Genomic DNA, 14829 nt, shown 5'->3' with positions numbered 1-14829 from the left:
TCTAAAAAACAAATGATTTTAGCAAATCAAATTAGAAGAAATGATCTTACTTAGATGGGCTTCATAAACACTTTAAAAATCATAAAAATTATATTTTATTTATTTATTTTTGAGACAGGATCTCTCCCTGTTGCCCAGGCTGGAGTGCAGTGGCACGATCACAGCTCACTGCAGCCTCAACCTCCTGGGCTCAAACTGTCTGCCTGCCCTGGCCTCCCAAAGTGCTGAGATTACAGGAATGAGCCACCATGCCCGGCTAAAAATGATGTTTTAAATGCATCAGGATAATGTTCATTGTAGGGGCTCTCTTTTAGCGTCCTTTTTGCAGAGTGAATAATCAATACTTAATTTACCTTTAACCACTGAGATTTTAATGATTTAGATTGTTTTATGAACCCCTCAAGAAACACATACCTAAATATTTTAACAAAATATTCACTGTAGTCACGTCTTTCCTTTCTAAATCATTTCTAAATCTTTCCTTTCTAAATCAAGTTTTAGCAAGTAGCTAATATACTAGATAAAAACCATTAAGCTAATAAGCTCCACTCCCCAAATAAGAATTTCCACATAATAGTTAACTAAAATTACCTATTTTTGCCTAAGAAATCTACTATACCTGACATGAACAGAAAGACCAGAATTTAGAAACTGGAGTCGACAGAACAAAAGCAGAGCCAGCATCTCTTTGGCATCTGTGTGGGCTTTCCTGATGCTGTCAAGGATATTCCTGTATTAAATTGTATCTAGTTTTTAAATCTTCATGCTAGTTTTTGTGTGAAGATCTATTTTTTCAGAGTGAATTTCTGAAATTTCAATATCATCTTAAGTAAGAGGGGCACTTATTTTCTTTGGTTGAAGAAACTCACTTCTCTCCCAAAACTAAGGAATAATTTAAAATATTGTTAAAAACAAACAAACAAACAAAAACCTGCCTCTCCCACCATCATCTTTCTCTCACCCCATACCTGTGCCCTCTCCTTTCCATTTATAAACAGAAATAAATGGATTTGCTACTCTTACCAAATTAACATACTGAGATGGGAATTTTTATTTATTTGAGTAGAAGTTACTCTTGGGGAAAGAAACAAAAGTAGCACAAGTATACCACACAAGAATGTATCTTGTTGGCTAGGTGTGTTGGCTCATGCCTGTATTCTCAACCCTTTGGGAGGCTGAGGCTGGGGGACAGCATAAGTCCAGGGGTTTGAATCCCCTTGAGACCAGCCTGGTCAACAAGGTGAGACCGTCTCTACAAAAAAATTAAAAAATTAGCCAGGCATGGTGGTGCACACCTGCCGTCCCAGCTACCTGAGAGACTGAGTGAGGTGGGAGGATCACTTGAGCCAAGGAAGTGGAGGCTGCAGTGAGCCCTGATCACACCACTGCACTCAGCCTGGATGACAAAGTGAGATTCCCTCTGTCTCTGTCTCTCTCTCTCTCTCTTACACACACACACACACACACACACACACACACACACACAAAAGTATCTTCTCTAAAGGCACCAATGATGATAAGTTCATATTAACATTGTTTTTAACACAGTCTTTTAAGGATCCTTTTAAGAAACAAAAGTAAATTATTCATACATAACAAAGTTAATGATAGCCTTGCCTTGGTTTTCCTCAATAACTTACCATCTTAAGAGAAGGAAATGGCTGATTTTCTGAAAAGGAATTTTCCTCCTGGACCACAGATTCTGAAATTTTAAAACAAAAAATCTCAGTAAATAAAATACCACTATATCACTAAGAGCTTTCTTAAATCCTTAGCGCCAAAAAAAGAGGGAAAGAAAGAGTGTGAGAATTGCGAGAACATAAGTAACTCTGAGATCCCCCTTTTTTTAAATAGAGATAGGGTCTCATTCTGTCATCTAGGCTGGAACACAGTGGCATGATCATCGCTCAATGCAGCCTCAAACTCAGGCAGGCTCAAGTATTGATCCTCCAGCCTCAGACTCCCGAGTAGCTATGCCCACAGACGTGCACTACCACATCCAGCTCATTTTTAACTTTTTTTGTAGAAATGAGGTCTACGTTGCTCAGGCTAATCTTGAACTCCTGGCCTCAAGCAATTCTCCCAACTTGGCCTCCAAAAGTGCTGGGATTACAGGAGTGAGCCACCATGCCCGGCCCCTATATAAAGTATTTTTAAAGGCTCTTGTATTTATTAACCATCAAAAACCCATTTTCTAAATAAGTAACCTTCATGAAAACCAGTTTGCAATGATTAATAAGACAACAGTCTGTAGACCCAAGAGTGATTACGTTCTTATAAAATTTGTACTAAAGTACTGCTCTTTAAAAAGTAGTCAGAAGCTGTGATTTTGCTATTTTTCCAGAGAATTAAGAGTTGTGTGATTTTGCTAAGACTAAATTTGAAATACTAAAATCAGCTCAGAAATTACAAATTAAGAGAATATATAGCTACTATTGTGCTTTAGTTATCATTATCAATTAATACAGACTAAAAAAAATTATTTTCCAAAAGTGGAAAAAATTAAAATATCAAGTTTTTCTTAAAAATACACACACAAAACTGTATTACAAATTCAAAGATAAAATCATGTAAAATTTTACAGTGGAATAAAGGTAGAATTCATTTTATTACTAAAAGTCATAAAATACCTATGAGCCTATACAGTTACATTTATGCTCTGGGTGGGGATAATCTTTAGTCTTAAGCACTTCACGATCTTTATAAAGATATTAAAACTGTATGGTTATCACAATGACAGATAAACACCTATATCTATAGTGCACCTACTATATGTACAGCACCATCAGTCTCTGGGAATAGAAAAACATTTTCCTACTCCTGAGGAGCTAACATTCTAGTTGAAAAGATGGGACATATATGAAAATAAAGGATTTAAAATGGATACAATAAGCCTCATATGAATGGCACAGCCATTAATTTCTATGGGAGTAGAAAAGCAAAGTGAAATTATAAAGGGATGTGGTAGGCAGGACAAAGCTTACCCACGGTCATAACAGATAAATGACAGAGCTGGTTCAAATTGACCCTGAAGCTGGATTCTATAGCTGATTTACTTTCCACTTTGTAATGGTTAAGAATGTTTGGAAAGATTGATAGGTATTAATACTTTGATCATCAAGCTAAGAAAAGCAATGCAATGGTTACTATACACATGATACGTATTTAGTAGAAAACAAATGCAAATTTCCGAACTATAAAATTACATTTAGAAGGCCCAGTATTACATTCATAAAAATGACCAAGTATGTGCTAAAATGGATTTTAAAAATCCTATTAATGCTAACTACAAAAGGAAAACAGTTTTTCCATATTAGTACGTACCTTTCCGATCCTTAGATTTCAATGCAGTCACATGAGTGAGCTAGAAAGCACACAAACAAAATGAAATTGGAAAGGAAGCCTTAGCTTATGAAGAGATGGTTAACAGAACTATAACTTGAAAAACTAGCAAGATAAAAACGCCTATAAAATGTAGAACTATCAGTTTAATAAGAATAAGCACTAGCCACTGTATATTTTTATATGTGCATACATATATTTAAGATAATAATCAAATACTCAATTAGGGAAGAATATAAAAATTCTTCACTAGATAACTGTTAAGAGGGAATCATGCATTTATTTAGGTTCCTAATAGGGATAGGAAGAGGAACCATGTAAAATGATATGATACAAAATATTCAAATGTATTGGAAATTAACATTTATTTACCAACTATTGCATAAAAGGCCTACTGTAAAATAATGACCATTATATGAAGAAGGGCTACTGCAGAACAGAAGCAACCTAAAGATTATGAACGGGCTAGCCACTATGGCCTACAAAAACTTACGTCTAGTTTGTTCCTTCATATACAAAAACCAATGGGGTCCATGGAAATGGTTGGAGAAGATACCTGGATCAATACAGAACCCTTCTCCCAAACAGAACAGAATACCAAAGCACACACTCTACACATTAAACATAACAGTCATCCCCATGTGCAAAGAAAACATAACCATATACAACCAAGTACAATAGTCCTAAACTAAGGGATAATTTACATTTCATGTTGTTATTACTACCTTTAACAACTGGAGTTGGTCAAATGTTAATTCTTTTACTGGAATTTCAAATAATTCAACTGGATCAGCATCAAATTTCTAAAAAAAAAAAAAGAAAGAAAATTAAGAGAAAAGTGAGCCCTAAATTATCACTGAATGCTCACACTAGACAGGCCTAGCAACTCTATTTACTCAACCATGAGAATAACAGTGAGTAGCCACACTGAGCCCATGCGGGGGACCCCTTCTAATCTAACATCACCTCCCAGCCCTTATATTCTGGCTTTCGTTTTTACTGCAGTGTAGAATACCTGGAAGGAAAAAGGAGCTGGGAGAAAGCTGTAGCGCTGAAGACAACTGAGATAGAACCAGAAGTCAGTCATCTCCCCTACTTCTTGTTATGCTGTCTATACATTTTCTTTGATACTTATCCATGCTACATGACTAGAAATCAATATGAAAGTACTATATAGAATTTATTTCTGTAAGTTTCTAATCTTTTCAAATACTTTTAAATATTTGATTAAAAACAGCAGACACATCAAACGTCATGAAAAAATTGTCTGATTAGCTATAAACCGTAATACTTAACAAGCACTCTGAGCTATCATGTTTCCCCCAGAAGCAAATCTGTTGTATTAGGTTTTAATGTCTATCAAATGATCAATGTCACTCTGTTGAAGGCACTTCTACAGGAAATGAATTAAGGTATCACCAATAAATCATCTGTCCAACAAATATACTAAAATCCACCACATATATATTCATTCATGTACATTGGTATGAAACTGTACATACATAAGGTTTTTCTGGAACACATAAGAAACTATTAAGAGTAAGGCAGTGAGAACAAGGAAAAACAGGAAAGATTTATTTTTCATTTCATAATCTTCTGAAATACATTTTTTCTAATGAACATGAAATGTTTTTATAAGAAAAATACCAGCTTAAAAATAAAAATTCAATATAAAAGTTCATTGCTTTCATTTCTCAACTCAGTCAGGTTCAACTTCAGATCAAGATATAGCCTGGTGAAAATGGGGCATTAGTAATATTTGAACTCTCATTGATTTTCAGAAGTAAATTGTAGCTCGGCCAGGTGCAGTGGCTCACGTCTGTAAATCCCGGCACTTTGGGAGGCTGAGGTGGGCGGATCACCTGAGGTCAAGAATTTGAGACCAGTCTGGCCAACATGGTGAAGCCCTGTCTCTACTAAAAAATACAAAAATTAGCTGGGCGTGGTCCAGCTACTTAGCAGTCTGCAGTCCTAGCTACTTAGGAGGCTGAGGCAGGAGAATTGCTTGAACCCAGGAGGTGGAGGCTGAGCCAAGATCATGCCACTGCACTCCAGCCTAGGTGACAGAGCAAGACTCAGTCTCAAATAAATAAATAAATAAATTGCAGCTAGATCAATTAATCTCAATCTTGGCTAATAAGATCATTTATTACTTTACTCTTTCTCATTTATCTTTTCATTAATGTTCTTCCATGGCTAAAACCACCTGTTCCATGTGTTTGGTCACTCTACTCATGTAATCTAAATAGATGCATCTCCTTCCTTCCCCCTCCCTTTCTCCCTCCCCTCCCTCCCTCCCTCCTCCCTCCCTCCCTTCCTTCCTTCCTTCCTTCTAATACCATTTCGCAGAAACAAAAGGGTCCTTTCCTATACATCATAATAATCCAACCCCTAGGAACTCTTTTTTTTTTTTTCTTTCCTTGTTTTTTATTGAATTTTTATTTACATTTCCTACACATGTAATATATTTTTTGCTAGAATTTTTAAAAAGATAACCTTTTTATATTTTTTCAACAAAATATGTATATAAGTTGAAATTAAACATTTTAAGAATTTCAGTGACCATAAGTCTTAAAGTTTTGAAAAATATCTATTGGATTGAGTTTAATTGTAATAATTATTAATACACAATTGTTTAAAATAAGTGCAAATTTTCATTACAAGTAATTAAATATAAGACACAAAATTTTACTATTCACTTCTTTTTTTTTAAATTTATTTTTTATTATTATACTTTAAGTTCTAGGGTACATGTGCATAACGTGCAGGTTTGTTACATATGTATACTTGTGCCATGTTGCTGTGCTGCACCCATCAACTCGTCAACACCCATCGACTCGTCATTTACATCAGGTATAACTCCCAATGCAATCCCTCCCCCCTCCCCCCTCCCCATGATAGGCCCTGGTGTGTGATGTTCCCCTTCCCGAGTCCAAGTGATCTCATTGTTCAGTTCCCACCTATGAGTGAGAACATGCGGTGTTTGGTTTTCTGTTCTTGTGATAGTTTGCTAAGAATGATGGTTTCCAGCTGCATCCATGTCCCTACAAAGGACACAAACTCATCCTTTTTTATGGCTGCGTAGTATTCCATGGTGTATATGTGCCACATTTTCTTAATCCAGTCTGTCACTGATGGACATTTGGGTTGATTCCAAGTCTTTGCTATTGTGAATAGTGCTGCAATAAACATACATGTGCATGTGTCTTTATAGCAGCATGATTTATAATCCTTTGGGTATATACCCAGTAATGGGATGGCTGGGTCATATGGTACATCTAGTTCTAGATCCTTGAGGAATCGCCATACTGTTTTCCATAATGGTTGAACTAGTTTACAATCCCACCAACAGTGTAAAAGTGTTCCTATTTCTCCACATCCTCTCCAGCACCTGTTGTTTCCTGACTTTTTAATGATCGCCATTCTAACTGGTGTGAGATGGTATCTCATTGTGGTTTTGATTTGCATTTCTCTGATGGCCAGTGATGATGAGCATTTTTTCATGTGTCTGTTGGCTGTATGAATGTCTTCTTTTGAGAAATGTCTGTTCATATCCTTTGCCCACTTTTTGATGGGGTTGTTTGTTTTTTTCTTGTAAATTTGTTTGAGTTCTTTGTAGGTTCTGGATATTAGCCCTTTGTCAGATGAGTAGATTGCAAAAATTTTCTCCCATTCTGTAGGTTGCCTGTTCACTCTGATGGTAGTTTCTTTTGCTGTGCAGAAGCTCTTTAGTTTAATTAGATCCCATTTGTCAATTTTGGCTTTTGCTGCCGTTGCTTTTGGTGTTTTAGACATGAAGTCTTTGCCCATGCCTATGTCCTGAATGGTACTACCTAGGTTTTCCTCTAGGGTTTTTATGGTATTAGGTCTAACATTTAAGTCTCTAATCCATCTTGAATTAATTTTCGTATAAGGAGTAAGGAAAGGATCCAGTTTCAGCTTTCTACTTATGGCTAGCCAATTTTCCCAGCACCATTTATTAAATAGGGAATCAAATTCACCAGCAGGTGGTGCCAGGTTCCTTGTCACACTCTTTCATATAACAGGCAATATCTGATACAGTGATGTTAGCAAACTAGACTAACTTGAAATCAACTCAGTTGGAAATTAATACCCAACACAGTTTTAGCGTCCACGTCCCTGAGAAATCACTTGGTTACATAGTATACTGATGTTTAGGGACTATATCATTGTCACGATTATGTTTGTACAAAAACAATTACAGTTTTTTTAAAGCTACATAAATTTTTAAATCTCATTCTGGAATCCCCCCCCCGCCGCCCCCATTATGCCCTCTTCTCCATTCTTCTGGTCCCCTACTCCAATTCAGGCTTACCTTTCCTGTAGCCCACATTGCTGCTCGCCCTGCCTGCAGTCTCTGTCCTCTGACATTCCTATTTCATCAGCTACCAAAACATTAGTCGTGAACATTTCCCTTTTCAGCTAAAAAGTATTCCCTACCTCCCTAGCTCTTGAGTCTAAACCTCTTCACTGAGGCCCTCCGCCATCTAACTCCAAACCACTTTTTGAATGTTTCACTGTGGCTCACTAGCTTTATTAATTGAAGAAGCTTGAAGCAGAAACAGCTGGAATTCCAGAAAACAAACACTATGATATCTTCCTCTCTTGCCTCAATATAGTAGCACAGACAGTCACACCACCACAGAAATCACCTGGAATGTCCCTTTTCTATAACATAATAAAGTGTATTCAGCAACAGAGACCCTACTCTAGGAAGGCAGTATCCCATCTCATCACTGTCTCAATGTTGCAAGAGCATGAGAGGGAAGGACTGGCAGGAATACACCAAAAAAATGAATTAACCAATTCTATTTAATAAGTAATTTAAAATATTTTTAAAACTTCCTAGTTTTTAAACCTTTTACCTAACATTAAGAGTTTGAAATGAAGAAATTTCAACGTACCTTTTTCATAGTCAAACAACAGGTAAGATCATGATATACCACGGGCACAAAGTCCTTTGAAAGGTGTACATCAAATTCTACAAAGGCTGCACCCTGATAGAAGGAAGCAAGTATTTGAAAAACATTGCCTGGTACACAGTACATCTCAAACTGCAAGAACATAAGAAATTTTTGTTCACTATAAAATTATGGACCTGTACAAACTTTTTCTAAAAAGTAATGTATTCTCTTAAAACAATGGCTTTTCTCTTTTGCAAAAGCACAGCTACTTTTTCCTGGGCAAAAAAAAAAAAAAAAAAAAGGACACAGATTCACTTTAAAACATCCAGAGGCACCTCAGTGGCAGTGAGACAGCCTTCGGGCTGTCACTTCTACAACTGCTATCGGCAGAAACGGAACCCGACAAGTGCCTCGAGCTCAGGGATCCCTCACATTGCTGCCCACTGTCCCTGCAAACCTTAGCTGCACAGCTAACATGAAAGATTTGGTGAGGAAAGGAATAAGCTGCAAAGCGCCTTAGCTCTGCTCCTTAGTGCACCTGAGCAGTCCACTGTACAGCCTTTCTCAGCAAAATGTCAGTACTGAATGAAAGAGGAAGCCATAACTGCTGATGAACAGACAGAGAAAACAGAAACAGGAAAAAGATGATGCTCATGTCCAGTTTCCTAATGAGAGCCAAACAAATGAGGAAGACATGAATTATAGTTAAAGCCAAATTTCTAAAAACCAGATCCACACAGAAGGAGCAGGACTGAAATTAATTTAAAGAAAAAAAAAGAAAGAAAGAAAAAGGCAGATCCACTCACCCCCATGAATTAATTCAGTTAAAGTCTGTATGTCATAAACTGACATACAAATATGCACCTTTCCTGAAAGAAGGCCAGCTGCGATAGAAGGAAGGTTTGAAAATTCTGTAACACTACTTTGCTGTGACCCACAGAGGTGCTGTACTAGAAAAGGTGGGTGCATTTCTACCCCTTACACCGGCTCTAAGTTGTCAAGGGGTAGAACTCAACGTGTGAATACACATGGATCACAGACTAGAGTCAAAGGAGTTCAAGAGTATGGCGAGGGAGCCTACTTCCTTGCAGACTTCTGAAGCGGGAAACTTAGCACCTCTTATTTGAAACAAGACAAAACCAAAAACCCATTCTACCAAAGAGGACAAACCCTACCATTCCCAAGTAGTTCTATGAAACATTTTAAGTTGTAGCTTTCTAATTTGTTTGGTTTTAGACAACCATAATCCTTATAGAAAACAATTTTAGTAGGAGACAAAACTTAATCCCAAAATTCATTGTAAGGTTTAAGTAATAAGCCAATAACAGACCAAAACATCTTCACAGATACGTATTTAACATTAAAATAATTCAATAACAATTAAAATAACACTTCTGAAAATGTGATCCCTGTGAGTTACAAAGGATTTCATTAGAATATGGAAGAAAAAGGCTTAATGAAATCCTCTCTCAAAAAGCACATATCTAAAAATTCTTGGCGGGGTGCGGTGGCTCACGCCTATAATGCCAGCACTTTGAGAGGCTGAGGCAGTCAGATCACTTGAGGTCGGAAGTTCAAGACCAGTCTGGCCAACATGGGGAAACCCCATCTCTACCAAAATTACAAAAATTAGCTGGGCATGGTGGCACACGCCTACAATCTCAGCTACTCGGGAGGCTAAAACAGGAGAATCGCTTGAACCTAGGAGGTGAGGTTGCAGTGAGCCGAGATCACGCCACTGTACTCCAGCCTGAGAGACAGAACAAAACTCCATCTCAAAAAAAACAAAAAACAAAAAACAAAAAACAAAAAAAACCCGGCTCATCACACCGGGCAAGATGGCTCATGCCTGTAATCCCAGTACTTAGGGAGGCCAAGTGAGGGGATAGCTTGAGCCCACAAGTTCGAAACCCACCTGAGCAACATAGTGAGATCCTGTCTCTACAAAAAAAACAACAATTAGCCAGGTGTGATGACACATGCCTGTGGTCCCAGCTACTTGAGAAGCCAAAGCAGGAGGATCACTTGAGCCCAGGAGGTTGAGGCTGCAGTGAGCTATGATCCTGCCACTGCACTCCAGCCTGGGCGACCAGGCCATCATGTTTATAGCTAATGAAATGATGTTTAGACTAGCCATGACAGTAAAACTGGTTCCAAATTAATTATAAACTATAGCCCAATACTACTAATAAATATATTTTCAACAAAGATAAAACAATATACTATTATTTTAAATATTAAAATTATAATCAATTCAAGATGTCATGAATTTTAAAATGCATTATTTTACATACCACTAAGAGGGGGAAATATGCTGCCAATTAAATTATGACTCAAAGCTAAGTTGTAAACCCATTCCAGTTTCAGAGAGGTTAAAATATTTTAAAAGTACACCTCAGAATAGATGTAAGTAATGAGGTTAAACACTGACTAGCCAAGTTTACTTCCCGAACTATTTTTTACAAGGCAAAGTTGAGGGCATATGGAGTACATTGTGGAAAAAGTGGAAATTAAAAAATGAGATGTTCCTCCATTTTTCCCCTAGTTTCACTTTGGAATGTGAGGCGGTCCAGACAAGTACAGAGGAAGAGGGGAGAAAAATCTCAGGTTATTGATTAAAAATGTCCAAGTTGCAGTTGCTGAAAATCCTAAAAGCTAAAAAACAGACTATAATCCTTTATAACTGGATTAAAAAAAAAAAAAAAACAAGGAGTTAAGGAAGACAATCAAGTTGCTATGCAAGGGTAGAAACTGATACTTTTTTTTGTTATTTTTTAAAGAGATAGAGTCTCATTCTGTCATCCAGGCTGGAGTGCACTGGCCGGATCATAGCTCACCGCAGCCTCAAACTCCTGGGCTCCAGCAAAGCTCCTGCCTCAGACTCCCAAGTAGGTGAGACTACAGGCATGAGACACCACACCCAGCTGATACACTTTTTTCAAGTGTTACATAAAATCACCATCAAATCTTTCCTTCTTTTTTTTCTTTTTTGAGACTGAGTCTTACTCTGTCATCCAGGCTGGAAAACAGTGGCGTGATCTCAGCTCACAGCAACCTCCACCTCCCAGATTCAAGCAATTCTCCCACCTCAGTCTCGCAAGTAGCTGGGATTACAGGCGCAGGCTACCATGCCCGGTTAATTTTTTGTATTTTTAGTACAGACGGGGTTTCACCATGTTGGCCAGGCTGGTCTTGAACTCCCAACCTCAGGTGATCTGCCCATCTCGGCCTCCCAAAGTGCTGGGATTACAGGTGTGAGCCACTGTGCCTGTCCCATCAAATCTTTCTAAAGGCATTTTTTCCAAAGTGAGTATCTGAATAAGCACATTATTCAGGTAGTGAAAACCAATGCTTAGTGGGAACTTTTTTTTTGGTCTCAATTACTCAAAATTTATTATCTCAAAAAAGGATGCTGGCTGGACACAGTGGCTGATACCCATAATCCCAGTACTTAGGAAGGCTGAGGCGGGAGGATCGCTTGAGCCCAGGAGTTTGAAACCAGCCTGGGCAACATAGTGAGACCCTGTCTCCACAAAAGAAAAAAAAATTTAAAAATTAGCCAGACATGGCGGCACATGTCTCTATTCCCACTACTATGGAGGCTGAGGTGGGAGGACTGCCTGAGCCCAGGAGGTTGAGGCTGCAGTGAGCCATGTTTGCAGCACTGTATTCCATGCCTGGGTGACAGAACGAGACCTTGTCTCAAAAAAAAAGAAAAGATGCTTATGGTTCTATTGTCTTTATCCCAATCTTCACCATGGATCTGAATATAAATGCCAAGAGATATTTCCCCTTTCTAACTATTAATAAAAACTGGAGGAGACTCCCTGATCCATATTTCTCTACCTCAGCAGTCTAAAGTTATTTAAAGGTTACTTACATGACTAGCAGCATTTCTTAAAGAAGCAATAGTATTTTCTTGAACTTTAGCCAGCCTGAAAAGAAGAAATACAGTTATCATAAACTATAGGGAAGATAAAGAAACAAATGTAATAAAGAGGCAAAGTGTATTTTCAACAATGGGAAACGGTACTTATTCTGTATTTTGAGGCCAATTTTGACATCCCCCAAATATGACTATGGTTGTCACTAGGAATTTATTCCTTAAATGCAAGCTCTAACAATGATAGATATTTACAAGCTGTATACCAACATAGCCAACACAACATACACTTGCCCTGTACTATGGACTTTTTTCTTGGAGCCATGCAAAGTGATCAGTAAAAATAATCCTTTTCAATGGCAGAAGAAATAGAGACATAGAAACCTGCTCCTTGCAATACAGCCTCCAAAGGACTTACTACTGGCAGACTGTGGGGGAATGAGAAACAACCGACACACACGCAGGATAGAAGTGTGGAAAATCTATTAATAATAAGAACAGAAAGGGGGAAAATGTATTGTTTAAGATGGGGCCTGAGAGGTTAGGTGCGGTGGCTCACACCTGTAACCCCAGCACTTTGGGAGGCTGAGGCAGGCAGATCACTTGAGCTCAGGAGTTCGAGACTGGCCTGGGCAACAAGGTGAGACCTGGTATCTATAGAAAAATACCAAAAATATAGCTGGGCATGGTACCACGTGCCTGTGGTTCCAGCCACTGGGGAGACTGAGGTGGAAGAATGGCTTGAGCTCCGGAAATTGAGGCTGCAGTGAGACAAGAATGTGCCACTGCACTCCGGCCTGAGCGACAGAGACCCTGTCTCAAAAACAAACCAACCAAAAAGGTGGGGGCGGGTGAGGGTCCTTCTTCCTTAAATGGTTTTTTATAGACTTTAAAATTAAAAAATCCTAATCATCTCCACAGCATCACTTTAAAACAAAATGGAGAGGGATTAAAATTTACAGTAGAAAATCTGAGGCATGAGCTATAGCACTGGTAATTAAACAAACTTACAAAAGTAGAAGGGGAAGACAACTATTCCAGGCTACAATCTGTTGAGAAGAGAGAGCATCTTTTGGTTGAGGTTCAAGTTAACTAATATTCGTTGAGTTTAATCACACTTTTCTAAACTTGGGATAATGCTGTCCAAACCCTTCCATTTTATAGATGCAGAAACTCAGACTGAGAGAGGGCAACACGTCAAAAGTAAGGACCACAATACAGACACACACACTGATGCTACCAAAGCTTTCTGCATCAAGCTTTCCTTCCTGTGTTTCAATTTTTAATGTCTTCCTCCTTATCAATTCAGTAGATATATTATAAAATTGACCAGAATCTTAAGGTTGGTCTCTAACTTCAATTACCAAATTACATTAAATTCCCTTGGTAAAAAATAAAAATATCATTTCACCTTTGCTGAGAAAACCAGTAGAACTCTATCAAACATGAGCTACACCAAATGCTAATCTTACTCAAATATTCAACTTACTGGGCAGTTGTTGTAGAGTTTCCTGCACCTCGATGGCCAACATCCAATGGTATTCTTGGCTTCCAATACTTGGAAAATGAAGATTTCATGTCACAAGTGTATCCTGGTAATGGCTTGATAATTATATAGTCAACTTTCATAGGAAAAAAGAGGGAGGAACAAAAACAAAAATGATTAAAAGGGCCATTATGAGCTGAATTATATTTAAATACCACTCAAGCCAGCTTTATCAGTTTCTATCAAACAACAACAAAAAAAATCAAGATTCAAAACTTTTAGAAAATGTAACAGACATGCTCCTTAAATTGATACCAAAGCAAATTATTAATTTCATCTTTATCATTATCAAATACTTAATTTGAAACTAATTAAAATTCCAACTTAACCCCTTGGGTTATTTGGCAGTGTCTTCAAACTTACCTCTCACTTTGCCTATTGTTTTCCTGGAATTTCTGCTCATGATGGGAAGAGTAAGAATTCCAGCACTCTTTCCACTCTCAGCAATGGTGGATGATAAGAGACAAGCTGTACCCACATGTCCAGGAAGGGCATCACCCTGAACTACGTGCTCACTGAGATCTTCCTGAAAAAATGAGATTTAAAATAATCTTAATTTTTAAACTTCTGTATTACATACATACATAATTTACACATACATATATATATATCACCTATATATGAAATATGTATATGTATTTTTTTTTCATAAAAACTTCAATATTTTCGGCCAGGTGCAGTGGCTCACGTCGGTAATCCCAGCACTTTGGGATGCCAATGCAGGCGGATCACGAGGTCAGGAGTTCGAGACTAGCCTGGCTAACATAGTGAAACCTCATTTCTATTAAAAATACAAAAAATTAGCCGGGCATAGTGGCACATGCCAGCAGTACCAGCTACTCAGGAGGCTGATGCAGGAGAAATGCTTGAAACCTGGAGGTGGAGGCTGCAGTGAGCTGAGATCGTGCCACTGCACTCCAGCCTGGACAACAGAGCAAGACTCCATCTCAAAAAAAAAAAAAATTCAATATTTTCAATTTAAAGATCAAAAACCTCACTTAAAGTCAACTGAGAATCTCTGGGCAGAACTGATAAGAAAGAGATACAATCAAATTTATATTCAAGTGACTTGATGTCTTCTCTATAATTAAATACATTTTCTTGTACAGTTTAAACATGTGTGTATTTTCGAG

General features: G+C 37.9%; 1 protein-coding gene across 2 annotated transcripts in view; it reads right to left on the bottom strand.

Annotated features, from left to right (window-relative positions):
• Positions 1-14829, bottom strand: part of GPCPD1 (glycerophosphocholine phosphodiesterase 1) — a 65970-nt gene that overhangs the window by 18276 nt on the left and 32865 nt on the right. For both annotated transcript variants that reach the window (XM_077951259.1, XM_015149460.3), the window contains 7 exons: positions 14060-14222; positions 13640-13772; positions 12148-12202; positions 8268-8360; positions 4068-4145; positions 3325-3364; positions 1641-1702 (listed from right to left, as the gene is read on the bottom strand). In XM_077951259.1, coding sequence (XP_077807385.1) covers positions 1641-1702; positions 3325-3364; positions 4068-4145; positions 8268-8360; positions 12148-12202; positions 13640-13772; positions 14060-14222 — 624 coding nt within the window. The remainder of the gene's footprint in view (positions 1-1640; positions 1703-3324; positions 3365-4067; positions 4146-8267; positions 8361-12147; positions 12203-13639; positions 13773-14059; positions 14223-14829) is intronic.

This window comes from Macaca mulatta, chromosome 10, assembly GCF_049350105.2.
Source record: "Macaca mulatta isolate MMU2019108-1 chromosome 10, T2T-MMU8v2.0, whole genome shotgun sequence".
NCBI classification, from domain to species: Eukaryota; Metazoa; Chordata; class Mammalia; order Primates; family Cercopithecidae; genus Macaca; species Macaca mulatta.
This window is presented reverse-complemented; position numbering and strand designations above follow the sequence as displayed.